Source organism: Artemia franciscana, chromosome 12 (genome assembly GCF_032884065.1).
Source record: "Artemia franciscana chromosome 12, ASM3288406v1, whole genome shotgun sequence".
Classification (NCBI taxonomy): domain Eukaryota; kingdom Metazoa; phylum Arthropoda; class Branchiopoda; order Anostraca; family Artemiidae; genus Artemia; species Artemia franciscana.
The window spans coordinates 42,571,322-42,599,264 of NC_088874.1; the positions used below are offsets into that span (position 1 = coordinate 42,571,322).

Genomic DNA, 27,943 nt, shown 5'->3' on the forward strand with positions numbered 1-27,943 from the left:
TCCTTTTAGTACTGCCGCCAATTCTTCCTCGAAACAAAAATCTTCCTACACATCCAAAACTTTTCCATTTTCCTCTATATATTTTCCTTCAACTCCATCTCGGTCTAGCACATTCTCAAAATGTTTGGCCCATCTCTCTTTAACTCTTTCATTTTCATTAATTGTGGCCCAATTTCTAATTTTAACTGGGACAAGTCCGGATTGACTTCTCCCTCTCAATTTATTAACATGCGAGTACACTATTTTACTACTATGCAGTCTAGTGGCATTTTCCAGATTCTCAGCAATTTTATCCATGGCCTCCACTTCACACCTTTTTAGTTCATATTTTAATTCTTTCTCCACTTTCTTTACGTTCCTTTTGTTTTCATATGATCTATCAATCAGATAATTCTTGTACAAGCCCCTTCTCCTCTCTATCAAACATAAAGCTTTTCCACTAATATTCATAGATGCAGTCCTAGAAGTCTGTAGCTATTACTGTTTTCTTTTTCTACACCAAATTTACTTAAGCTAGGATACCATCTATCCTTATTTCTACTGACCTAGTCGATAAAATCTCCTAGCACACCCATCATATTTCTACCTGGGACCCTGTCTATTTGCTCCTGTAACTGTAAGTAAAATTCATCAGAGTCACTAGTATCTCCGTTAGTCGGTTCTGCGGGAGCATATACTACTATAACTGATACCCAGAACTTTTAGTCATAAGATGAGCAATTAGTATTCTTTATTAATACTTTCTAAGCCTAAACAAGACTTAGAAGCTTTCTTATTCATCGTGGGACCTACTCTCTGTCTATGTACCTCAACCTCCCAGCCTGAATAAACACATTCTATATCACCTAATTGCTTCCTACCCCTAGGATATGAGTTTCTGAAACTCCTAATAAGTCAAGTTCGAGTTGTTTGAATTCGTCAGTCAAAATGTCGATACGATAGTCATTTTTTAACGTCGTAACGTTCCAAGTTCCAATTTTTAAGTTTTTAATCATTGAAATTATTTTGGCCTCAGGAAAAGCAATGATCCCCGATACCAGTGCAGAACAGGGATTACATATCTTCTCAAGTCTACACCGAAGCGCTTAAGCCGGCTTAGAACTCAATAGCAAGAAGTCAATGGGACCTCCAGTATGAATGGAGGCTTTGAGCAATTCTGAGCCCATCTTGGTCACAACATTGTTTTCAGCAGTTAGCAGTGCTCTCCTATCAACAAGAGTTGAATCCAAAATTACAGTAGTGTATATTTTTATTTTATATCTATCATCAAAATATTCGTTAAAACCAAAGTGACAGGGACAGTATTCGCTTTGATAATTTCACTATTAAAAAATAGTCTTAAACACGTACTTCACTGTCAAAAACTAATCTAGCAAAACTTCCAGCGATGGCCGCATTCATTACACAATACAAATGTTGTCATAGGTTCATCAGCACTTCTTGTTTGCAGCTAAAAGAAAAATGACAGCTATTATTATGACATTATATGACAAATGACATAATACATATAGCTATTATATGACAAATGTTGTCATAGGTTCATCAACACTTCTTGTTTGCAGCTTAAAGAAAAGACAATCAGCAAATGACAGCTATTATTGGAACCGAAAATTTTACGTCTGATAACTTGTTGAACCCAAAATCTTCCCATAACACAAGTTCAAATTGGTTTAAATCCTGTTTCATTCTTAGGCTAAATCTAATATTTTCAAGTGGGATCGTGAGTTCGAATCCCACAACCAATTACAATTTTATGTCAGAATAAAATCCTATTTTCAAGATTTTGAGGTTATTTTTCGAATTTTTTCAACATGGTTTTTTGAATGAAGAGATCTGCGTTTCGAAATTATCCCCCAGACCACCCCTTTCCTTCCAGGAGGGAGTCAGAAACAAACGATTTTTGTACGTCTAGATACAATACTTCATTTATTTCCTTGAGTGAAGTTAATTTGCCCTTTTCAAGCTTCAACCAGGTTTGCCACCAGGGGTATAATTTGCTATGGGGCAGGGGGAAGGGGCCAACTGCTCTTTCCAGACCCAAATTTGACCCCCTTCCCCCCAAAATGGAATTTAGTTTCTTCAAAAGTATTGTCAAAACTAAGATAACCCTACATAATTAAAGCATCCAGAGTAACAGGTAAGTTTTCTTTAATATGTCTTTGCCTTTATGGTACTATATGACTCATTTTCCAGTCATTTTCACTTGATTTGGAAAAATTGTTTCAAACTTAGCCCCCCCCCAGGATTTTGATGAAATTACTCCACTGTTAGCCACTTCTCATTTTATTTTCTGTATTTTGTAAAACATTTTGAACATTGACTGCTTTCAATATTACAACTAGAAAAAGAAACAATATATAATTAAGACCAAGCAACTGAGGTATTTACAACTTAAGCAACAAACTACGCTTTTCAAATTTTCGGGGATTTTAACGGGAAAGATATCGGTTGACAACCTTGTGTACGATCTAAGCAAATGCTATAGAAACACGTAAGCCAAATGGTTCAAACTATTAAAATAATAACATTGCAATGAGCAAACGACGATTATCAATTGCAGACGATTATGCCATGCAGGAACTTAAGGAATTTAACACTCTTTTAAAATTTTTGGGGATTTTAACGTTGAAAAAATCGTAATTTTCTAAGTAAGCTCCACTGAAACGTACGGACGGATGACTTATCTATTTACAAATGAACTGACGTCATTTTTATACAATCCCAAAAAGGGCTTACGCCCGATCTGCCTCTCAATCACTCGGACTATCTGTGTTGGCTTTTTCTACAATCAGCCATGTCTTGATGCCCGTAACTACCTGATTTTAATTCTAGTATTTTTTTTTTGTTTTTCCACTTTGCATTGTACAATATAGTATATAGAGTAACGAGTACCGAGAACCCTTTGTCAGCCTACTCATTCTTACTTCTATGAATACGTTATATTCCTATACTAATTGCTGTTTAATCCTACTTCGAGTCCATGGTCAAACCAGAGTTGCAACTACTAATTCCTAAAAACTGTCCCAAAGCCAGCTAAAAAAAGAGCATGTCTAGTTTGTTTGTCTTCAAAGAGAAAGATTACCTCTAACAAAAAGTGTTAGGATGTAGTGGTACAAAGATCGACCAAGGCGACAATGCATATTGCAAAAGTACCAAAAAAGGTCAAATAATATGTATTTAAAGTGAATATTTTGGGTTTAAGACGCCCACTCAAACTTTTTAGGTGGTTCCTCGTTTTTATGATGGACTGACCGCCTGTATACATAATAATACAGAACTACAAGTATCTAACACTATAATTTTGATAGTTTCAAAGGTTCAATTATCAAGGACAAGTACCACACATAATGGGGAATTGCGTTTTAAAAGTAAAACTAAAAATAATGTATATAATCTTACCTGATTATAGGTACAATTCCGTTTGTGACATTTGCCACACTTGAGCAGATCTGTTTTGGTTCCTTCAACAACTGCCAACTGAGAGTCTTCTATGCCTTCTTTGACAAACTTGTCACGAAGAGCTTTCATCTCAACAGACGCCATTTCCTGTAAATATGGTAAATGGCTATTTAAGAACATGGATTCTTAAAACAAGAACCAAGAGCTCATATGGCACTTGTACACACTATACCTCTCGAAGGAAACGAGGTATTTTGATGAAACTTGGTGTGAGGATTATTTGGGTGAAGAGTAAGGTCGAGTTGGTAGTTGGTAGATAGGCTTTGTGGCCTACATTTAGAGATGGGGGAGCGGTTTAAAGTAAGGGGCTAATAAAATATTTCTAAACAGCTAATGTGATAGTCGTCTGATCCAAATTTAAAATGGGGCATCTAAGACACAAAATCTTTCTATATATTAAATTTCATTAAGATCTGATCATCCATTCGCAAGATAAATATGCCTCAATTTCCATGATTTCCTCTCCCTCCAGCCCCCCAGATCAAGCAACCAGATCAAATCGGTCAAGCAACTGTTCTCAAGTAAATTTATGTAGGTCCTACACACACCTGCCAATTTTCATCGTCCTAGCACGTCCAGAAGCACCGAACTCGCCAAAGCACTGAAAATCCCCCCCCTCCAAAGAGAGTAGATCCGGTGAAACGTTTCAGTGCATAAATCCACTGAAACGCATGGACGGACGATACATAGGCTTATCTATCAACAAATGAATGGAATGGCTTGAGGATTTTTTGGGTTAAGAGTAAGGTCGAGTTGGTAGATGGGCTTTGTAACTACAGTACTCTATCGGTACTTCTGCTATTTCTTGCGTCGATTCATTTATGTATATAGGAGCACGGTTCACCTGTACGTTACGTCAGATAAGAGTGGCAATATGTTGTGAAATAGTGAAAAGGTTCCAAAAATTTTTCGAAAGTTGAAAAATTCCTAGTTACGGTTCGATGATACAAAATCAAGGTAGATTTTGCCAGAAAGATCTTGGAATAATTTCCTCTTCTTGAGTCGCGCTCCACGTTACATGTTTGTCGGGAGTGCTCCTCCTTTTGACAGGTAGAGACATGTCGCGTCTTAGAAAAAATTACTCTATGCTTTGTAAATATTTCCTATGTCTTTCTTCTAGGCAGATAGTGTTGAGCTCCGTGCTAAGCATAAATGCGCATCAGCAAATTCGCGCCTCATGCCACTTTCTTGTAAATAGTGTTTTAAGTGATTTTTAATGTCTATTTTTTTCTTATTTCTGATATACTCCGTTTCTTCCTTTGTGTTTTTATAGTAGGTCGATAAATAAAAAAACAAAGAAAGAAAAATCATGCAAGTATGCTCCACTTTAAGCCAGATGAACGTAAAAATAAGGTTCTTTCTCCATTGTTTTATTATTAATATAATTAATTTGAAACATGTTATGTGGAATAGCCCTTAAATATCATTACTTATACATAACAAGAAATACTTAGAAAAAGAATTGTTTTTGTCTTTAGAAAATTTTCTAATCACTAGCTTCTCCGATTTGTCAGTTCATTTTACTTCAACTTATGAAAAATAGTAAATCAAAATTTTTGATCTTACCTCTGGAGTCATTTTCGATAACTTAGAAGCGGACACAGCTCCAGTGAGAACGTTCAATCGAAGCATGTTATTACTTTTCAAATTCATAATTCGACTTCGTATTTTGTTCTTATATTTCTCGTTTGTAGACTTGAAATCAGCATGAATGGCGTCTTCAATCTGTTCTGCTACTAGACCTGGGTCATTGCTTCCATCAGGCATTTCTATAATAAAAGTCATTTTCTACAACGGGAGTTAATAAAGAGCCCTATTATATTTAGTGTTACCCTGGCTGCCCCCATTAGCTAAATATGGGTTGACTGTTTGTCTATTGTTCAGAGTTTGATCTTGGTATTCGGTGATAGGAACTCACGTTTAAACCTTCCCTCAGTAGCTGCCACCTTTTTTTACACATGCAAAAGGTCACTGGTTCAGGTTCATTTTAATAATAAAATAAGTTACAAAATGTCCAGAGCCCGGCTGAGAAGACAACTTCGTAATGCACGGGATGAAAAAAAACTTCTTTAAATAAATACAACATCCATACTTCACTACATTTAATTCAAACAAGTGTAATTAAACATATTCCCCGTCAATTGCCCGGTCAACAACACCAACCGTTGACGTGTCCAGCGAAACAAACATATAAATAAATAAAAGATACCAAGAACCCTATAGAATGCCCAGGTCCAATATACTACCCCCACGACATTGCTCCAAAGCCCTCTTCAATTACGATGTTGGAAGATACTAAACTGTAAAATGCACTTTTTGAAACGGTAAAAAAATGTCAGGTGCAAAATAAATGAAAATCTTCAGTGTAAAGTTTCAAGCGAAGCTGATGATAATACCGCCTATAACGAACCAAAAACAATAATAGGACGGTGTTGTGAACAACTTCAATGACCTTTCTGTGGCACATTCACGTTCGTCGAGATAAGATAAGGCTGTTTCTCATCTTTTAAAGCAAACCTGCCTCTAGAGAAAGGTAAACTAACCTGGGATGTTGTGATACCCCACTATTTTTGAAAATTTTCGAACAGAATAGATAACAATAACACTAAGAGCCTATGTCAAATAATAGTAGGGATGGGCCGTAAATATTTACCAAGATAATGAGGCTATCCCAGGGCGTATAAAGCAGTAATTTTTTTGCAAAAGTAAAACGGATCATACAAACGAGATTAGATAAAAAAATATCAGATATAACGGAAGAATTTATCACGAATAAAATCCATTTTTCAAAAATTCTGTTTTTAGCAGCTTGAAAGGAACTTCGTTATTCTTATGTTAATGCGCTTTTCAACGACTTTTCAACATAATTCAACAAAGCCGATCATCCGGAATATGATAAACGCATTAGCGATAGACTTCGACTAAACCCAATTGAAATGCATAAAGACTCAGGCTGAATACACATATTCCGCGTGGGAAGTAAGTGATGTGTTCTATCCTTTACTCTTAGCTCTTCCTAACAGAAACGTATACAGGATTTTTTCGAGAGGGGGAGGAGCGCCATAATAAATGGTTTTCGGGGAAGGGGTAAGAAGGGCAATAATAAAAGCACAAATTTTATTTGATTAATTTCAAAAAGACGTGCCCATAAATTTCCAATTATCCGGGGGGACGGTGACAGTAGGGTTGACTCTGGGCTCCCCTCCTCTGCGCACCTCCCTGAGTCTCAAATAACCCTATGCAACCCATAGGAGTGTACCAGCAAGCCTACCTTACCGCATAATAAATTGAAGCGCATATTAAATTATATTTTCGTGTTATTGGCAAGTGAACCAAACTAGCATTGTAATGCTAGACCCAAACAAAAACTAAGTCCATGGCAAGATTAATAAAAATTTTATATTCCTTTTGTAAAATTTTGTCTGTACAGAGTGCGTAAGTAAATTATGGTTATTGTTACAATTACAAAAAAGAGAAAAAAAGTGACGGAAAAGGATGCCTGCCTTGGAGAGGGGGAAATACCTTACCCCAACAAAGCCATATAAACCCAATAAATAGAAATTCTTCAATTCCCAGGCAAACTATTCCTTTTTTTTATCAAGGAATAATTCCTTTTAGTCGACTAAAGTTAATATCATTCATTAATAAAACGTAAAAATGAGAAATAAAGTGGACTGGGGCTTTCATAATAAAACAGGCCTTTGAATAAGTGAGCCTAATAGGTATTGAATAGTGTACAATGACACTGAACCTTAACGAACAAAATATTAACGCCGTGTCGTAAATCACAACCCATGAGTAGTTTCAAAGGTACAAGTAACTATTATGCAACTAACTAAAAGTACTAACTCCTGCCTAAATCATAATGTATATTAAATATTACCAGATAAAAAGATTATTTTAATTAGAAAACTGATTCCAAAAAAGCAAAAGACTGGCTTTAACTGACCCAGATTTTCGGCAGTGTTCGCCGAACATCTTGCATGGGAAATGGTGGTATGCACACTTAAAAGTTTATGGTGAAAATAAACAATTTGCTCATCACGTAAAGTACTAAAATATTATTCGGGTAGATTGTTATATATAAAAGAAATAATTTAATTTTTGAAGTACTAATAATTCGGGGAGTTTTTTTTTTTTTTTTTTTAAAGTTAAAAGCGTGCCATACCTTCAGAGTGCCACTATATTTCATTGCTTGAAGGCTGCATTTTTAACATTTATTCTCAAGAGGACTTTCTACAACCCCAGTTGTTACTAACAGTTTCCAGTTGACTAATATTTTTTTTTTCTTCTTAAGTTTACGGCCTCTTTTTAATACTTTGCATGTTGACTCAATGAAGCAAATTCGAACAATCAGGGCTTGTAATAATCCGTTAAAAAAATAGGTTTATTTTTTATCATATTCTTTATCATTTATAATTTATTTTTCATCATTTATTTTCATCATTACTTTATGTTTTTTCAAGTTTCAACGTATTTCGTACTTTGACTCAATGAAGTAAATTCGAATAATCAGGGCTCGTCATAATCAGTTTAAAAAGAAAATCTTATTTTGTCATATTTATTATTTAGCTTATTGGTTATAGTTTTCTATCCGCTAAAATTTATCTAAAATCATAAATTGAATCAACTCCAGGGTAATCAAAATATAGATGGCATAAGTAATTTTTCAACTTACAGTAAATATTTCCGAACGCTACCCATGTTATATTCAGAAAATTAGGGTTGCCACCACGGTATCAATTCTTGGAGCGCTACAATTGTCAAAATTTGCGTACTACATAGCAATTTTCGGTACTATAACCAACAAATTTACTGCAATATTGGTAAAACAGTGATGAAATAGCACTTTCGCTCTATTTTAGCAACCATGAGCACATGCTACAGTTCAACACATAATAAAATAGTGCAAAAATAGTATTCACGTGCTATAGGTGGCAACCCTGCTAGACATTCTCACCACAAGTGCTGACATACGCACAAACAAACGAAATAAAAAAAAAGTGGATTCAACTGATTTGAGTTGCGGAAACGCAGATAAAAATTTTTAAGATATGTATCTTATAAGGCTTTTACAAAAAGTATTAAAATACTATAATTTTCAAATTTTAATTTCACAAAATTTAAGAGGGGAGGGAGCTTGTTTTTTTTTTTTTTTATCTAGAGGAAGGAGCTATATTTTTGCTTTTTCCCGTTTTTTTTTAACGAAAATACGAAAAAATAATTTTTCCATGTAAATACCAAAAGAGGTATTTTAAATCAGAAAAATACAAAGACAAATGTATAAAGAGGATTAAGCTGACCTATTTTCTTTACATACAGCAGCAGCTTCTAAGATACAATTAAACTATAGATAAATTAACGGGTCGGTTGTAGTAATTTCAAAAGGCAGTCTGTTACACTATGTTTATTTACTATGTTTTCCAGATAGGTAAATATTGCTGTTTTTACGTTTTATATTCGGTCTCGTTTGAGGGGTTTTAGACTCCTTTTTAAAATTTTTAATAAAATTCCTTTCCAGAACTACAGAGAAACATTTAGTTTAATCAGAAAAAAACAAACAAACTATTTCTATTAAACGTCGATTGGGAGCACAATCCTTTAAAACCCGTTTTTTAACCTTCGGGGACATTAGCTCTTTCGGGTATTTTCGTTTTTAACGATAGGTTGTGGTTCTCTTTTTGTTCAGTTGCAACTACTGTTGCAACCATGATTTTCAGTAAAAGTAACACGGTGAAAAATACAATTTCCCTTACTTCTTGAGTACATCCCTTACTCACAAAACTTAGGCTAATTAAAAATAGAAAAAAGCAATATGATTTTTTCTTCGGAAGCATTGGCTTGTATATATCGATCTTTACATATCAAACAGTTCGTGGGAACGAACTGTAGTAAGGAGCAACCCGGCTCAATAGTAATCGTAACTCTAAAAAGCGGAATTTTGATACCAATAGTTACATCAAAAGAATGACATTTTGATGCTGATTTTAAAGATTTAAGTTTCCTGAAGTTTAGTCTTACCCATATAAAGCTACGAGTCTGAGAAAATTTGCCTTATTTTAGAAAATAGGGGGAAACACCCCCAAAAAGTAATAGAATCTTAACGAAAATCACACCATCAAATTCAGCGTATCAGAAAACCCTACTGTAGAAGTTTCACGCTCCTATCTAAAAAAATGTGGATTTTCGTATTTTTTTTTCCAGAAGTCAGATCACGGATCCGTGTTTATTTGTTTGTCTGTTGTTTTTTTTTTCCTGAGGTGATCGTATCGACCGAGTGGTCCTAGAATATCGTGAGAGGGCTCATTCTAACGGAAACTAAAAGTTCTAGTGCCCTTTTTAAGCGACCAAAAAATGGGAGGGCACCTAGGCCACCTTACACGCACTTTTTTCCCCAAAGTTAACAGATAAAAATCTTGAGATAGCCATTCTGTTCAGCTTAGTCAAGAACCTAATAAGTATGTCTTTGGGGGCGACTTAATCCCCTACAGTCCCCCGAGGAGGGGCTGCAAGTTAGAAACTTTGACCATTGTTTACATATAGTAATGGTTATTATGAAGAGCACGGACGTTTTCAGGGGGACTTTTTCGCGTTGGGGTGGGGGTGAGTCGGGGGGAGGGGGTTACGAGGGAGGATCTTTCCATGGAGGAATTTATCATGAGGGAAGAGAATTTCCATGAAAGGGGCGCAGGATTTTCTAGTATTATTAAAAAAAACAATGAGAAAATAAATAATTTTTTTCCAACTGAAAGTAATGAGCAACATTAAAACTTAAAATGAACGTCAAATATTAAATAAATAAGGGGGTTCATCTCCTCCACAATACCTTGTCCCTTACGCTAAAGTATTGACGAGGAGACAAACCCCGTCATATACGTAGTAAAGATACACAAATATAGAAGTTCGTTACGCAAGTTAATTCGTAAGGAAGGTATGTTTATTACTAACAAAAACGTTCGTAAAAAAATGAAAAAATCTAGTTGCATTTTTAAGTAAAAAAAAATTGAAGGGCAATTAGGCCTCCTCCCCCACCCCTTTTTTTTTTATCAGAATCGACCGATCAAAACTATATCGACCGATTTAAAATGTAGAGTTGTGACAAAGAGTCAAACTTTAGCATAAAGAACGGGTCGTTGAGGAGGGGACAACCCCTTTCATATACGGAATGATTTCAGTTGGTTTTAAGTTTTAATGTTGATCCTTACTTGCAGTTAAAAATAAATTTTTTTTATATATTTTATCTGAGAAGGAAGGGGAAAACCCTCTTGTCCGAAGCTTCTGTATTATGAATTCCAATGTTTAGTTTTAAGCTGCATTTCTTCTGATCTTCTGATTTGTAAAATGACCAAGAATCTAAGAACTCAACAAGGGTTCAAACTCTATTTCACAACTATTTTGTTTGCGAGAAAAGAGGATACTTAATGCTTAAAAGAAACCTACTAAATATATTAAGAACCCAATAAAACAAAAACAAGACCAATCGACAGAATAATGTTTAGTTTGACGAAATCAAATACAAATCTAAGCAGTTAAGTTTCTTTCTTGCAATGTCACATCACAGCTTTTAAAAGTCGAAGTTAAGACACCAAAAATGATTATTTGGACAAAGAAAAATCTGTAAGGAGGAAACACTATAAAAACGGTGTCCATGTGGCAAAATCAATTAAAAATATATTAATTTCTATAATATAATTAAAAAGGACTAAGAATTTGGGGGACAGGGGAAACTATTTTCCTTCAATATTTAGGAACCGGTAGTGCTGGAATATTTTTTCTTTTTCTATGCCTCTTCGGCTAATATTCCAAATTTTTTTTTACCAATTGAGATAATTGTCACTTTTCTGAAATGCACATTTTAATTTCTTAATTTCAACTTATGACAACAAAAACACAACAAGTGCCAAGAAAAAGCAGATAACATATTTAAAGTACTATTATTCATCTGCTATGAAATTAAAAAAGCTAATTTAAATCTTATAATTTTTTCCAATTAACAACAAAGAACAGTATAAGCTGGCTAACCATCTTATGACAAAAATATTGACAGAGAAATGTAACTAAAATTTAGAAACAGTAAAAACGAATGTCTTCAGCAAGGGTGTATACACAAAATTTTTTCGCGGGAGGGGGGATTTTACAAAAGGCATAAAAAATTTGTTTATATGCATCTTTGTTAATTTTTTTGATAGGTCGGATATTTTCTTCTTCTTCCTTTTTTTTTTTGGGGGGGGGGAGGGGTCAAACCTGGACCCCCCCCCCCAAACTGGATACAGCCTTGTTCTTAAGCTACTGTAATTCTATTGACAATTCAGATTATTTTCCAAAGAGATAACGCTACATATCACAAATATGTTAAACAAGATGTAAGACAACCCGCGGAGGAATTCAAAAAAAAAAAAAAAAAAAAAAAGTCGATGAGAGAATTTTCCCAGGTGTATTTACACCTCTTAACATAGACAATATCTAGTTAAGAAGAACCATAAAAACTATATAGTACCGCCGTCTCCACGGAGCACATTTTGGAGCATCTCTCGACATTTGAGCCGAACAGCATCGTTTGTATACGAGGGCAAGGCCGGAAAAGCACGCTGAAGTGCTGAGTTGTCTTCATCAGGTTTCGAAGCCTCTTCTTCTGCTGCCTCTTTCTTTTCCTTTTTATCATTGTTAACCTCTTTTCCAGATGAGGCGGCAGGTGGATCTGAAAATAACGACTTTAAATATCTGATCAAACCATGAACAAAAAATCACTGACAACAATCAGCCAAACTAAATACCAATCCATACCCATGGGTAGAAGGGTAGCTTTTAGATAACTAACAAGACCGTCTGAATTTTTAACTTTTTCCTCCAGTTAGTCAAATTGGCTTCCTCCAAAATAAGTCAGGTTTGTCAGAGCCAGACTAATAGTAAATCTTGCGCCGTGTCACTGATCCCCGAAGAACATAATATTAGCGATATTTCCTGAAACAAGACCCGTGCGTAGTCTTGTGTAATTCTGTATTTTCACAACATTGGAAGTGAAATTTTTAGGATAAGATAAAGGTAAGATATATTACAAAAAAAGCACACAGTAAATATAAGACACAGCAACACGTAAAGGCTCCGCAGCCTTTCAAGGAGGGGACATCTCATGATTTTCTAAACCCACTAACTCCCACTCTGAAAGTATGCCTTGGCTAATATCTATCTAATTTCTGAAACAAAGGCGGATGCAAGACTGACCAAGCTGGGTCTTAATAAGAAATTTTCAATTTACCTCAATAGCAAATCCGAACTCAATTTGGAAGGCAAAATAAAGGCAAGTAAAAATAGGTAATGCGATGCGGATATGTTATAAAATACAAGTATGAAATACTGATGAAATACTAATACTAATAAATACTAATTATGAAATACTAATATTTATATACAATTATAAATACATTTATAAAATACTGCCAGTATAAAAAACTCTCAGTAATAATCGATAGATTACCAGATTGCCAACGGTAGACCTTTTTGGGAAACATTCTAAGGCCAAAGGAAAAGCAGGCCGTCGTCCCAGAATTGACCGGGAAGAGGTCATAAATAAGGTTTAAGGGGAATTGGAACTTCTTGGGAGGGTATACAAAAGGAAGCTTTCTACAAATTGGGGCGGAGGAGGAGCGTGAATAGCTGCATCGGCCTGAGGCGGCTTAGTGCTTCAATGAGTTTTTCTTAATAGCCAACACACACGAGTTGAGAAAAACTTCTTGTAGGCAGTTAGCACCCCTCAATTGTTTTGTATTTTTAAATGTGTTTTGTGTTTTCAAACAATCCAAAACACAGTCCTTTATTTCAGGTTTTATGCTAAAAACGTTGCAGACTTTCCTTAGTTATTTAGCTTCACAAAGAATCAATATCTTCTTATTTTGGCTTCAAGACGATTTTCCATCCGCAGGTAATGAGGGTCACAAAGTCTTTCTATTATTTGTTCAATCTATGCACAAATGTTATCAAACAACAAGAAATTGATGATATTTCTATAAAGCCATCTTTAAGAGATAGCTGTAGACTTAAGAGCAGCAACAAGTTAATTACAGGTATCAGGTTTGCAACGTTGAGGTTCTTCCTAATATTTACTACTTCTTACTGGATGGATTGACATCCAAAAATCAAGCAGCTTAGAGATTCTGGAGTAGAGTCACAAAATCTGCGGATTATTTAAGAAGCTACTGCTCAGCCGGTAGAGTTTGTCACGCATAAGAGAGCTGACCAATACTATATCCAAGAATTGTAGCTGTATCCCAGAATTTCTGAGTCAGTTCACCTAGCAAGAAGTAGTAAATATATAGCCCACATATTTACTACTTATTGCTAAATGAACTGACTCAGGAATTCTCGGATATAGTTGCAAAATCTGCAGCATGGATCAGCTCGCTTATTCCTAGCAAACTATTCCTTTCTCAGGGTCAGAGAGTTGTTTTGATTCTACAACAAAAAATATTAACTTCCCTTGAAGAAAATAGCCAATTCTGTAAGAGTAGCCCAAATAGCCCATTACCTGCCCATTTCGCTTTTGAAGGAGCTCTTCTCCTACGCATGTCTCTGGACACTGGTGTTGATAAAATTATTTAAAAAGCTCCTGGCCAGTTACTCTGCTACCTCATTACATTTGATGTCTTGATGGCTGGGGATGTGCTCTCTTATTGTCAACATGGCTGAATCTGTAGGACATGGATTTGAAAACTGGATGTTAACATTTATACAACCGACTAATTATTATCAGCTAATTAATTTCCAAGAAAATACCCTACAAACTATAATAAAGACACGTAGATAATACTGACATAATTTGATTGTCAGGTTTTATCCATTCATTGATGTAGTTAAGAGAGCAAAAGCGGTAGAGTTGTATCTGGTCACAGCATCTTCTTGGGAGCTATTTAGATAAACACTTTTATATACATATATTTTTTTTATCTTATGAAATTTTAGGAGGGGGAAGTGCCAAAACTTATATCACTCCAGGGTATTGAGAAACTTGAATAGACGACTTTGGGTTTTAGTTTAGTATGGTATTTTTATACAAGTTTTGATGCTTTAAATGTTGCTCTGAATGTTTGTTAACACATTGTGACCTCTTCAAATTTTAATGAAAAAAGGTGTCAGACCAAACTTACAACAGAAGCATGGGCGCTATCAAGTGTACTACGTTCAACAAATTAAATAGTCATGCATATATTTCCTCGAGCCGTCCTAGCGCGGAGATTAGCAATCCAGACTGGAAATCCTGAGGTCAGGGGTTCGAGTCCTGGTGTCACAGGTTATTTGGTTTTGAGCCAAGGTCAATGGTGTGACTCTCTAAGCTCACCCAGGGTCGACTCTGCTCTACATGGATGGTTTTGAGCCGAGGTCAATGCTGTGACTTTTTAAGCTCACCCAGAGTCGACTCTGCTCTACATGGATACCTGGAAAAATCTGGAAAAAAAAACCAACCGAAATCGTCGTATGATTTGCCCCAAACTACGCATGGGACTCCCGACCGAAGGCATCGAATCATGAGACGGGTACCTGCGCAACGCAAACCATTGGTCAGCATTGGTCACCATTGGTCCGCGATAAAGTAAGTGTTTTTTTTTTTAACTTTAGTAAGTTACAAAAAGTATACATTTCTTTTGAAAGACTCTTCCGAAAATTGAACTGATAATTATACCAAACATTTTTCAAATATACTAAATTAAGAAGATTATTTAGAGTGGCTTTTGCATAATATTTGCTGATCAATTGAACAAAGGAGTTCGAGTCCTGGTTATTTGGTTTTGAGCCAAGGTCAATGGTGTGACTCTCTAAGCTCACCCAGAGTCGACCCAGCTCTACAAGGATTATTGGAAAAATCTGAAAAAAAACAAAAAAAACCGAAATCGTCGTATGATTTGCCCCAAACTACGCATGGGACTCCCGACCGAAGGCATCGAATCATGAGACCGGTACCTGCGCAACGCAAACCATTGGTCAGCATTCGTCACCATTGGTCCGCGATAAAGTAAGTGTTTTTTTTTTAAACTTTAGTAAGTTACAAAAAGTATACATTTCTTTTGAAAGACTCTTCCAAAAATTGAACTGATAATTATACCAAACATTTTTCAAATATACTAAATTAAGAAGATTATTTAGAGTGGCTTTTGCATAATATTTGCTGATCAATTGACCAAAGCTAACTGGGCAAAAGGTTAAAACAACAGTGAATTTACCACTTTCAGATGCTTCTTCGTCAAATTATTCAAAAATATGACTTGCTTCTATCACTGAGGTCTGAAGTAAAAGTCACACGAATTGGATGCCATTGTCTCAGACACCAATTGAGCACTTACCTAAGAATTTTTTCCAACTTTTAATTAATGCCTTCGACAAAAAAACGATTTCATCTTCCGTAGTGCTTTTCCTTAAAGAATTTACCGTCATTCCAATTCTGGTAGTTGTTAAAACTTCCAAATTGATTGGCAGCTCTTTCAGTGTCAGTAGGAGATCTTTGGCTTGAGATCCATCCTAAAACATACATTAAATTAAGCTCTGATGCAGGGCCGTAGCTAAAATTACGCCTCTCGAAAGTGATTCAACCATTGTGCAGGGATCCAACTACTGATAAAATATAAGTTTTAAAAAACTCCCCCTGGCTACATCACCAATATAGGAGGTAATCTATCCTAAAGATAAACACATTTCACATTATCATTTTATTGCCCTAAATGGCGATTGCGGTAAATACATCCTAAGAACATTTAATTTGTATTAAATACATTCATTAAATGGCTATACATGACGTACAACAAAGCAGAAAAAATAACAGAAGAGTAATAAAATTAAATAGCCGAAAAACGAGGATAATATCAGCCACTGGAACGAATAGAAGCGAAAATAAGCAGATATTTCGACAAGGACCTCGGCCAAGCCGTCGCGGAGTTTACTTCAAAAGGTTAATTTTCCTTCTTTTTTTTTTCAAGGCGGCTTGGCAGAGGTCCTTGTCAAAATATCTTCTTATTTTCGTTTGTTTTCGTTCCACTGGCTGACAATAACATCGTTTTTCGGCTATTTAATTTTATTATTTTTTCTGCATTGTCACAAGGCGATTGGGGGAAACTAAGGTACGTTATTAGTTGTTAAAACACAAAGATTATTGAAGATTGAATTATTATACGAAAAAAACGCTTCTTTCACTGGGTCTAGACTATAATAGTCATAGCCAGAACCTATTTTACCAGCAGGCTAAAAACCCGGATTGGAACCTGGTTTCATCGATTACATTCAGCTTGTTGTCAGCTAGAACCGCCCACACGCGCAGTGGCGTAGTAGGCTATAATTTTTGTACCAGTAGGAATCTGAATGTAATATTTTTATAGTACAAGGAGAAACATTTAATTGTTACAAGGTAATGAACGCATTTAATATGCATTTAGCGTTTAATATACTACCAAGAGGCTAAAGGTTTAATTCTAACTGAATAAATAAAATTGAAAAAGTAGAATTTTTTTCCTAATAAATGAAATTGAATAAGTAAAACTTGCATAGTGTATTATATATTTTCAAATATAAATATTTGTAATGTAATCCGCTTTCAGTGAAGCGCCACGCAGTAGGCTTTAGATTTTTAAAGTTAGGAAAGAAGGGAGTAACTAAATTCTTGTTTGTAGTGAAACCAAATTTTTCGTGAATGGTCTTGGGAAGGAATAAGGTTAAACTAAATATTTGATATATGATGATGTCAACTGCTGAAAAGCCAATCAGTCCAAAATTTGATTTTTCTGTAATTTCATTTTTTATTTACAATGTTGTAATAAGCACGTAAGAAAATGTTTGTAATAAAGCACCATTTTCAGGAAAGCGCCAATGACGCAGTAGGTTTTAGACTTTTACAGTTAGGGAAGGAGGCAGTACCCATACTCTTCTTTGGATTAATTTTTTGTTCGTTTCAACTTTGATTCGCCCATTTAATTAGAAATTTATTTGTTTTAACGTTTATTTGTTCATTTACATTAGCACTTTTGTTATGACCGTTTATTTAGTTTCTGTTCGTTTTGGGTTTCATTTATGCAAGAATAGTAAATATTTGTGTTCGTTTTAAGCTTGATCCGCATATTCAATTTAAGCTGTACACGTTTTAAGATTTATTTATTCATTTATATTAATACAGCAAAAGAATAAAAACAAAAGCAAAACGAACCAGAAGAATGCAAGAAGAGATAAAAAAAAAATCTAGAAACAAGATTTTCAAAAAGGAGAACCAAAAACAATTAACCCCCCCCCCTCCCGCATAAAAAAAAAGAAATCCAGTTAATAACGAGTCCAGTTGAGGATGGGACAGCCCTTTCATATACAGAATAATTTCTCTTCGTTTTAAGTTTTAATGTTGTTCCTTGCTTTCAGTTAAAAAAAAAACTTTTTTTTTATTAATTTCTGGACGTTTTTGAATTAATGCAGCTTTTGAATTTGGTTCAACATACATGAATAATTCAAACGAAATTTGCATATTGACTTTACTTTTTTGAAATAATAATAACCTTATAACAGCCCAAGTTTGATTTTTGTTTCAATTGTTTCAGAATGACTCCTGAATCACAAAGGCTATTTAATTAGAACAATAGCCTCTTTTAAAGGTTAAAAAAGAAACTTTAGCGTAAGAGCAAGCTACTGAGGAGAGGCAACCCGTCTCATATACGCAACATTTTCTGTTCTTTTTAAGTTTTAATGTGGCTTCTTACTTTCAGTTGAAAAAAGAAACTTGTTTTTTTATTTATTTAATTGCTTGTTTTTTAAATAATGTCGGTGTTTTATAAATGATGTCAGGAAATCCAGCTCCCCTCCACGGAAAATTCCCTTCCCCCACGAGAAATTTCTCCATGGAAAGATTCTCCCACGAAACTTAAATTAACGATATTTGCGGAACTAATTTTGTAAGGCATAGTAACAAAAAGGCCAAAGAGGTCGGAACTATTTTTATGAAAATGAGTCACAAGTTGAGCAATTCTCAAATGACTCAACTGAATGATAGAAAAGATCTTTAAAAGATATACATAATAATTTACGATCGTTTTAAGTTTTAATGTTAATCCTTACTTTCAGTTGGAAAAAACTAGTTTTGTTTCTAATTTAATAACAATCACGAGCCGAACACATACAATATCTTTGGTTTATTATCACATAAAAATTATAGTTATGAAGCTGCTAAGATTGGTCGGAAAATATCACAAAAAATTATTGCTTATATCGACCAATATTTTACAATTTTCGAACTTAAACGTAAAGAGCGAGGTATTGACGAGGGGGCGAACTTCCTCATACAAATAATATGAGGGGGTTGGCCTCCTCGTCAATACATAGCTCTTTACGTTAAAGTTCGAATTTTGTTCCTATTCTTTAAGAATGACTCCTGTATCACAAACGCCATTTAATTAGAATAACATAGCTCTTTTGAAATTACTAAAATACTTTAGCCGAAACATCGAGGCATTGACGAGGGGACGAACCCCTTCACATACGTAATAATTTCTGTTCGTTTTAAGTTTTAATGTTACTTCTTACTTTCAGTTGAAAAAAACTTGTTTTTTTAATTTAATCTCTGATCTTTTTTTCCTGGGAGGGTGTAACGAGGGAGGCTTTAAATAGATTAGGTTGGAGGAGGAGCGTGCGTAACTGTGTTGACCTCAGGCGGCTTGGTGCTACAGTGAGTTATTAGTAGTAGTAGTAGTAATTTTTTAAATAATGCTGGGATATCCAGAACCCCCTTCATAGAAATTATCTTCCCCCATGAAAAACTCCTCCATGGAAAGATCCTCCCACGTAACCCAATCCCCCCGCACCCCAGAAAACGTCTGTATACTAACCAATAGCAATACTACATGTAAACAATGGGCGAAGTTCATAACTTGCAGCCCTTCCCCCGGGGACGTTAGGTGATTAAGTCGTCCTCAAGGACATAGTTATCAGATATTTTTGCTAAGCTGAACAAATCGGCTATCTAAAAATTTCGACCCGGTGACTTTGGGAAAAAATGAGCGTGAGAGGGGGCCTAGTTGCCCGTCAATTTTTTGTAACTTAAAAAGTGCACTAGAACTTTTAATTTTCGTTTGAATGAGCCCTTTTGCAAAATTTTAGGACCACTGGGTCGGTACGATCACCCCTAAAAAAAAAAAAAAAACAAAAAAAAACTCATCTGTGATCTTTCTTCTGGCAAAAAACACACAATTCCACATTTGTGCAGATGGGAGCTTGAAACCTCTACAGTAGTGTTCTCTGATGCGCTGAATCTGATGGTGTGATTTTGATTAAGATTCTATGACTTTTCTCAAAAATAAGACAAATTTTCTGAGGCTCGTAACTTTTGATGGGTAGGACCAAACTTGATGAAACTTATATATTTAAAATCAAAATCAAAATTCAATTCCTTTGATAAATCTATTGGTATAAAAATTCCGTTTTTTACAGTTTTGGCTACTATTGAGCCGGGTCACTCTTTACTTACAGTTCGTTACAAAGAATTGTTTCATTTGTGTTTGTTTATTTTGTGTGAAATAAAATCTTGAATCTTTGAAAAAAAAAACACAGCCTATTACTCGACGAACAATAATTTTGGTTTGAAAAACTTCAAGTTTTACATTCATTATTCTTTAAAACGATTATACGTTATAGAAAAATAAAATAACGTTTATTTCATTTGAGTGAGCTGTTGAAAATAAAATATTTCAAAAAAAAAATCTTGATTGTCAAATAGTTGGTGGTAACTGTAACCAAGGAGCAACCCAGGTCAACAGTAACCAGAGCCTGAGAAAATTTGCCTTATTTTCGAAAAAGGGGGAAACACCCCTAAAAGACGTATATTCTTAAAGAAAATCATACCATCAGATTAAGCGTGTCAGAGAACCCTTCAGTAGAGGTTTCAAGCTCCTATCTGCAAAAATGTAGGATTTTGTGTTTTTTGCCTGAAGGAAAATCACGTATGCATGTTTCTTTGTGTTTTTTTTTTTATTTTTCCCCCAGGGGCGATCGTTTCGACCTAGAGATCCTAGAATGTCACGAGAGGGGGGCTCATTCAAACTGAAATTAAACGTTCTAGTGCCCTTTTTAAGTGACCGAGAAATTGGAAGGCAACTAGACCCACTCCCACGCTCATTTTTTCCCAAAGTCACCTGATCAAAATTTTGAGATAGTCATTTTGTTGAGCATAGTCAAAAAATCAAATAACTATGTCTTTGAGGACGACTTAATCCCCCAGACTCCCCGGAGGAAGGGCTGCAAGTTATGAACTTTGCCCATTGTCAAACAGTTCGTGGTAACAAACTGTAGTAAGGAGCGATCCGGCTCAATAGTAAACAAAACTCTAAAAAACGGAATTTTGATACTAAAAGACACATCAAAAGAATTAAATTTTCATGCTGATTTTAAATATACAAGTTTCATCAAATTTAGTCTCTGTCATCAAAAGTCACGAGCCTGAGAAAATTCGCCTTATTTTGGAAAATAGGGGGGAAATCACACCATCGCATTCAGCATATCAGAGAACGCTTTTGCAAATATTTCAAGCTCCTATCTACAGAAATGTGGAATTCCGCATTTTTTGCCAGAACACAGGTGCGAGTTTATTTGCTTATTTAATCCCTGAAACTAGAGACAAGACAGTCTTACTTTACTTCAATATTAAACTATCAAGCAGGCTTATAAAATAACCAGGAAAATTACTGGGCATTTTTGCAAGCTTGAAAAGCCTCTAAAACCCCATTTGGAACTAATAGCCCTTTGACAAAGGTAAAACCACTATATACCATTTCCCTTAATAGACAGAACTCCTTCCTAATGCCTTTTGCCAACTCTTCAAACAATTTTTAATTTCTACTGATTATGGTTATGGATGATTTCCTTACTGATTATGATCTACTGATTATGGTTATGGATGATTTCCCAACCAACAAGATTCAGCCAAGATAGGATGATTAGCGGACCTGCACAAAGGGGGCCAAAGAAATTCAAAGGAATTGCTCCAAATACTTCCTTACAAAAAGAGAAATAAGAAAACAACTCCAAAAGGGAGCTTTAAAACTAGCCATTATCTTATGGCTTCAAAAACTCGAAAAATATTCACTTACACAGTAAATTTTATTTGGATAAAACATTTTACTAATGTAAAACTTCTTTATTAAAAAATGAACATTAGACTTATACTCATTTAGATATCTAACATGAACAATACCACTACCATTGATGCAACAAAGGCTTAAAGATTCTCAATACAACTCATAAGGTCAATCCCTTGCTGAGTAAGGTAAAAAAAAAAAACTTCTTTTACCTCCTTGTTTTCAGAAAATGGCCTTTTGAGCCCAGAACACATAATGAAATGAAATATTAGCTTGATTTAAAAGTGCAATATGGTTGATTAAAAAGTCCAACTTAGGCTTTTGTCTAAAAATCCTTTTTTGCTGGCTAGTGTTTAAAACTTATACTGGATTTAACTTAATTTGAGGTTATTTCTTATAAAATAATTCTTTTGACAGAAGAAAATCAATTAAAGTAATGTGTCTGTTACCAACTAAATACCATTTTACTATCAGCATATTTTTTTTTCATTTTATCATCATTTACTGACAAAATTATAAGCATTTTTTGGGGTTACTCTTACTGGTAAGCTGCTCAGTGATGACATCTACTTTGGGACAAAAATTATTAATCTTTAGATCTACCCATTATGGATCCTCCATAATAGATGATGCACAATTATAAGCAACTGCACATATTTTCATGAAATATCAATTAGTTAAGACTACTATTACGATAACAATGTCTATTTTTACCCTTTATCTTATATGGACTAGACTAGACAATTTTCTAGACACTATGAACAAATATCTCACAGCATATCATTACTTTCTCTGCAACTGGGAATCTCAATGCATATAAATTGATGCTTATGAATTAATCCCCTATCTCAGATTCATCAATTGATGGCAGGATTGGCCCCTAAAGGAAAACCTACCAAAGGTTTTCCCTCTTTAAAAGAAAATCACAGTTTGGTCCCTAAAAATGGCAGAAAAGGCCACTCTCCCACTACAAAGTCTTTTTAATCACTGAAACAAAGCACTAGAGAATCCTATTCCTATTTTAACGAGCCATCTCACAATCTTCAAGGTCCCCTGTCTTATGCAATCACTCCATCAGAAAACTAAAGAAAATTCAAACAAAAAAACATTTCCATAATCTTTCTTTTGGGAAAAACCTAAAATTCAACAGCTTTGTATATGGAAGCTTGAAATTTCTAGTACAGGGCTTTCTGATATGGTAGATCTGAGGGTATAATTTTCATTAGGATTGTTTGATTTTTTTATGGTTGTTTCCTTCTGTTTTGAAAATCAGCCCAATTCATTTTTCATTAAAACATGAAAAATGTCATGTTTTATGAATCAATATCAAAAGACAATCATGTTGATGGATTAATTGTTGTTAAAATTTCTTTTTTTACTCCCTTCTTAGGTTGTTAATAAGAACTGTCTGATGCATAATAACCCTTATAGAGCCTATACCTAGAGTTCTTAGGCTAACCTAAACTACTTCAAGTGCAAGAGTAAGTGTGATATTGAACTATCTTAGGTAAAATTCTAGTTGATTAACTTCTAGCTATCTTGGAATGTTGTTGGGTTAGGGAATTGAAATTTTCAGGGGTAGGTCTACAGAAAAAAGTACATCCTGGGAAAGTATTTTGAGGTCCCTAACTATACCCCCTCCCCCCTCATCTATATAGTGCAGCTTTTTGTGCATTACAGCTTATATTTTGGTCAAATTTGACCCTATACTACTATTAGAAGTGTAAATCCTTGCTTACCTTAGAAAAAGTTAACTTTTCACTGTTTTTTAAGCTACTATATTTCATAATTAGATCACCAACATTAAATGACAATTATTACCTTTTATGGTATAGTCAAGACTGGAATGTGGGCATTTAAACAAACCCTTTGGTCAAGTTGAGACAACAATATTTTGACATGTTTTATCTAAAGGCCTTTAAACAGGGGTAAATAAACATGAGAACATTGAACTTAAGGGCTTTCTCACTTCAAATTACAATTAAGTGCAGGTTATCCTTAGCAATTCTTCTTGTAATTATTTATACAATATAATTTTTTATGTTAATCTATGGAAACTTTCAATATATATTCATGAAAGAAGAGGCTTTTTTAATTTTTGTCATATTGATGTAATATCAAACATGCCAGCTATATGTGATTACTATTGTGCTACTACAGGGCAGTTGCCCAAAAAAAACTTCAACAATTTGTTATTCAAGAATTAGTTTTTATAATATGGCAACCCTGCAAGTCTTCTGTTCTTACTTAGATAAATCATTTTTTTTGTCTCTTATTGGCTTTTCTGGTTTGTTTTTATTTATTCAGATTTCTTGTGTGTTAAAGGGCATATACAAGTTTTTGTTGGGGGGAGGAGGGGTGGAAAAAAAGTACTAAACAAAGGAACAATTTGTTTAGATGTATTTTTGTTACTTTTTAAAAATTGAAAAAAATTGGGCAAGGTTGAAACTTGGTAGCCAACACCCTGGGTATGGCTTTGATAGTTTCTATGTGTCAATAACATTTATTTTTTAAATCATAATGGTGTAGAGAAAGTCCGTTTGTTCAAAAAGGCTCAATAATGATTTTTAGAAACCTGAAGAGAGGCAAAACAGAAATCTGAGACCAGTGGTGTCAATTACAGGAGGGACAAGGAAACCACCCTATACTCCCCTCTAGACTTTTCATTGTTCATTGAAAATGCCTTTATTTTTATTTTCTTTGAAAAAGAAAGACAAATTCCCCCCCCCCACTATATTTTCAAAATGCATTTTACACCCCTCTAAATTTTGAGATTTGACACTGTCTTAGACAGGAGCTCTCAATTCAACAAACACAAAGAAGACTTATAAACAACTTACAGATTTGTTAGCAGTCTTTAACAATATTTCCATCATTATATCCAACTGCAAATAAATCTAACTTTTGAGCACCAAGGACAAATTGGGGGAGGCCCTTGTCAAAACATCTGCTTGATTTTTGTCTTCATATTTTGCTACTGGCTGACAAGATTCTCATTTCCTCAACTATTTGATTTTTTTTTCATTAATTATATCTTTTCCTTTCTTGGTTTCTCACAAAACATTAAGTTTTAAATATTACAGGAATGTGTTGATGCTTGTCTTAAGTTTAATATGGCTTTTTACTTTCCTTTGAAAAACTTCTTTTTTGGATAGTTGTGTTGTAATTAATGTTTATTAAGGGCTTATTTGTGGTTTATTTTGCTAATTTTAAATATATATTTATAAATCTATAGTGTATATATATATATATATATATATATATATATATATATATATATATATATATATATATATATATATATATATATATATATATATATATAATATACATAATATACATATATATTGTATTACTTTCAAAAGAGCTATATATTCTAATGGTAAAATTCTAGCTGAGTAACTTCTTGTTATCTCAGAAAGGGGTTAGGTTAGGAAAATGAAACTTTCAGGGATGGGTTTACAGGCTAAAGTATATCCTGGGAAGGTATTTCGAAGTACCTACCTCCACTCCTTCTCCCTCTAGAGGGCCCTGACCTTTGATGACCTTTAAAAATATGTATAATATAAAAGTGAAACCTTGCAAAATAAATCTTCTGCTTGAATGAAGTACAACAAAACTGCTTTCAGCTTCACAACTCTGCTCAATCTCAATTTATAAGATTTTAAAAATAAGAAAATATATTTCCTAAATTTGAAAAAAAAACATTGGTATGGCTCAGAATTCTAGTCAAATACAGGAATTACATTTTCAGAACTAAAGGCAGAGAAAAAGCAACTGGCAACTGAAAATTAAGGTAAAATATTGTTTTGTCAAAATTTCAATAGGTATAGACCTGTCATGTAGGCAAATTTCAGAACTCTCTATAGGGAGAAGGTGTGGAGGTGGATACTTTAAAATACCTTCCTAGGATATACTTTAGCCTGTAGACCCATCCCTAAAAGTTTCATTTTCTTAACCTAACCCCTTTCTGAGTTAGCAAGAAGTCACTCAACTAGAATTTTACCTAGAATCTTTGGTAAAATTCTAGTTAATTGACTTCTTGCTATCTAAGAAAGGATTTAGATTAGGAAAATGAAACTTTCAGGGATGAGTCTACAGGCTAAAGTGTGTCCTGGGAAAGTATTTTGAAGTACCTACCTCTACTCCTTTGCCCTCTAGAGGGCCCTGACTTTTGATGACCTTTAAAAATATGTGTTGTAAAAGTGAAACTTTGCCAAATACATCTTCTGCTTATTGAAGTACAACAAAATTGTTTTCAGCTTCATAACTTTGCTCAATCCCATTTTATAGGTTTTAAAGATATGCAAATACATTTCCTAAATTCTGAAAAAAAAACATTGATATGGATCAAAATTCTACTCAAATAACAAGAATTGCATTTTCAGAACTAAAGACAGAGAAAAAGCAACTAGTAACTGAAAATTAAGGTAGGCTAAAATGTTGTTTTGTCAAAATTTCAATAGGTATAGATCTGTCATGTAGGCAAATTTCAGGGCCCCTCTAGAAGGAGAAGGAGGTGGGTACTTTAAAATACCTTCCCAGGACATACTTTAGCCTGTAGACCCATCCATGAAAGTTTCATTTTCCTAACCTAAACCCTTTTTGAGATAGCAAAAAGTCAATTAACTAGAATTTTACCAGAATCTTTCCTTTAGAGTGGGCCTAATAGCCTAGTAGTCTAGGGTAATACTATATGCATCATTCTAGCTAGCTATATAGGCCTATAAAGGATTATAAGGGGGGGGTGTCAGAATTTAAATAATATTTTGAAAGCATTAAACAAATAGTCTAATGATATTAATTTTATTTCTATTGTTTTTCTGGTTCCTGTTTTGTAACATTTGACCCAGTTTACATGAACAAAGATTGAAACAAGAGATGCATGGTGGATTATAGCCTATTGTTTGGGTATGTATTTGCACATACATTAGGGAAGGGATCAGAAATAAAGTATAATGCAACTGCAGTCAAAATTTGTTAGCTACAATTGGTCTGCAAATTATGAAGTAGCCTAGCCAAAGATTGCTTTCTTAACATAATTCTTTCTTCATAGCCTAGACCCAATCCTCGACTCTTACCATATTTTCTTCTCAAGAGTCCCTAGTCTAGAACATTATCGCAAATTGTAAACTTTCATCAAGACAAGTCTACATTCAGACATTGGAAGGGGTTTGTCAAATTTACTGTAAACAACCCTTCAAATTAAACAAACCAAAAGGTCTGATCAATAAGACTTAAACTTACAGATCCAGATATTATCTTTTCAAGTTTTTTCTGAATCTTGATCACCTCATCTTCACAACCCATCTTTTTCTGTCAATAAAAAATTTGAATATAAAATACTTCTATTTCTTCGGTGAAGAAGTGTGGTTAGTTCGATCCTGTTTTTATTAAGGAACATCATTTCAACTCATTTCCACTTTCTACGTTTTATTAAAAAGTGATATCTCCTTAAATCGCAGCTTGGAGCGATATAAGGATTATCCATCCTTGTGATGCTCTATGAGAAAAAAAAAGAATTCGTTTGGTGTAGATTGTGGCTGTTAGATTAGACTCTTGTGGAGGACTCTGCAGCTTCCCAATTGTAAAGGAAACTCCTGGCAGACCCATTCCCTATCAAGGTGGGACTTGAACATGTCAATTGAAGTAGCAGAAACTGTTTCCTCAGAGAGCTGGTTCCACATATTGATGATTCTTTGGCTGAAGAAGTGGCTTCTATGTCTACTCGTGGAACGCTGCATGGAGAGCTTCAAAGAATGTCCTCTAGTACCAGAATGCAAGGGCTGTGCAAAGAGACCGGGAAGGGTATTTTTAGAGAGGATTTTTTTGGTTAAAATAATGTCACCCCTTTTCCGTCGGTATGTCAGCGTTGGCAGCTTCAAACGACGTAGTCTATCTTCGTATGGAAATTTATTCATGTTGGCAACCATCTTAGTGGCACGACGCTGGACATCCTCAAGCAACTTCCTATCTTTTTTGAAGAAAGGGGCTGCTAATGACATTCCAACCTCCAGGCGTGGACGTACAAGCGCCTTATATAACTTCATAAGAACTCTAGGGTGTCGGCTGGAGATGGTTCTTTTTATGATACCGAGGGTTTTATTTGCAGAAGATGAAACAGACTTAGCATGGCTGCTAAACTTTAATTGGTGATCTACAATAACCCCAAGATCTCTTTCATCGGAAACAGCAGAAAGGAAGTTGTCTTGAAGGAAATACTTATGATGCTTGTTATTTTTTCCAAAATGAATTACATGGCATTTGTCAACATTGAAAGTCAGAAGCCACATGTTAGCCCATCCTACTAGACTATCAAGATCTGTTTGAATTGATTGCTGGTCAGAGGGAGTAGCCGCTTTTCCAACTAGTTTTGAGTCATCAGCGTAAAGGGTAATAAG

At 34.6% G+C, this 27,943-nt stretch overlaps 1 protein-coding gene across 1 annotated transcript; it reads right to left on the reverse strand.

Moving 5' to 3' along the window:
* Window positions 1-1,233: 1,233 nt before the first annotated feature.
* Window positions 1,234-26,912, reverse strand: LOC136034153 (transcription elongation factor S-II-like). Its single transcript, XM_065715337.1, has 6 exons — window positions 26,790-26,912; window positions 15,792-15,966; window positions 11,957-12,157; window positions 5,026-5,228; window positions 3,400-3,546; window positions 1,234-1,450 (listed from the first exon to the last, which is right to left on the reverse strand). The coding sequence occupies exons 1-6, from the start codon at window positions 26,850-26,852 to the stop codon at window positions 1,370-1,372; spliced, it is 870 nt and encodes a 289-aa protein (XP_065571409.1). The 5' UTR covers window positions 26,853-26,912; the 3' UTR covers window positions 1,234-1,369.
* Window positions 26,913-27,943: the final 1,031 nt, after the last annotated feature.

What these genes read in the sequence shown, in the direction of transcription:
- LOC136034153 (XM_065715337.1), bottom strand. Translation starts at nt 26,852, where the DNA reads ATGGGTTGTGAAGATGAGGTGATCAAGATTCAGAAAAAACTTGAAAAG. An exon ending in AAGTTGGAAAAAATTCTTAG is followed by an intron (nt 12,158 to 15,791) that starts GTAAGTGCTCAA and finishes CGTTATTTTCAG; the next exon opens with ATCCACCTGCCGCCTCATCT. An exon ending in TATCGAAAATGACTCCAGAG is followed by an intron (nt 3,547 to 5,025) that starts GTAAGATCAAAA and finishes CCATATTTACAG; the next exon opens with GAAATGGCGTCTGTTGAGAT.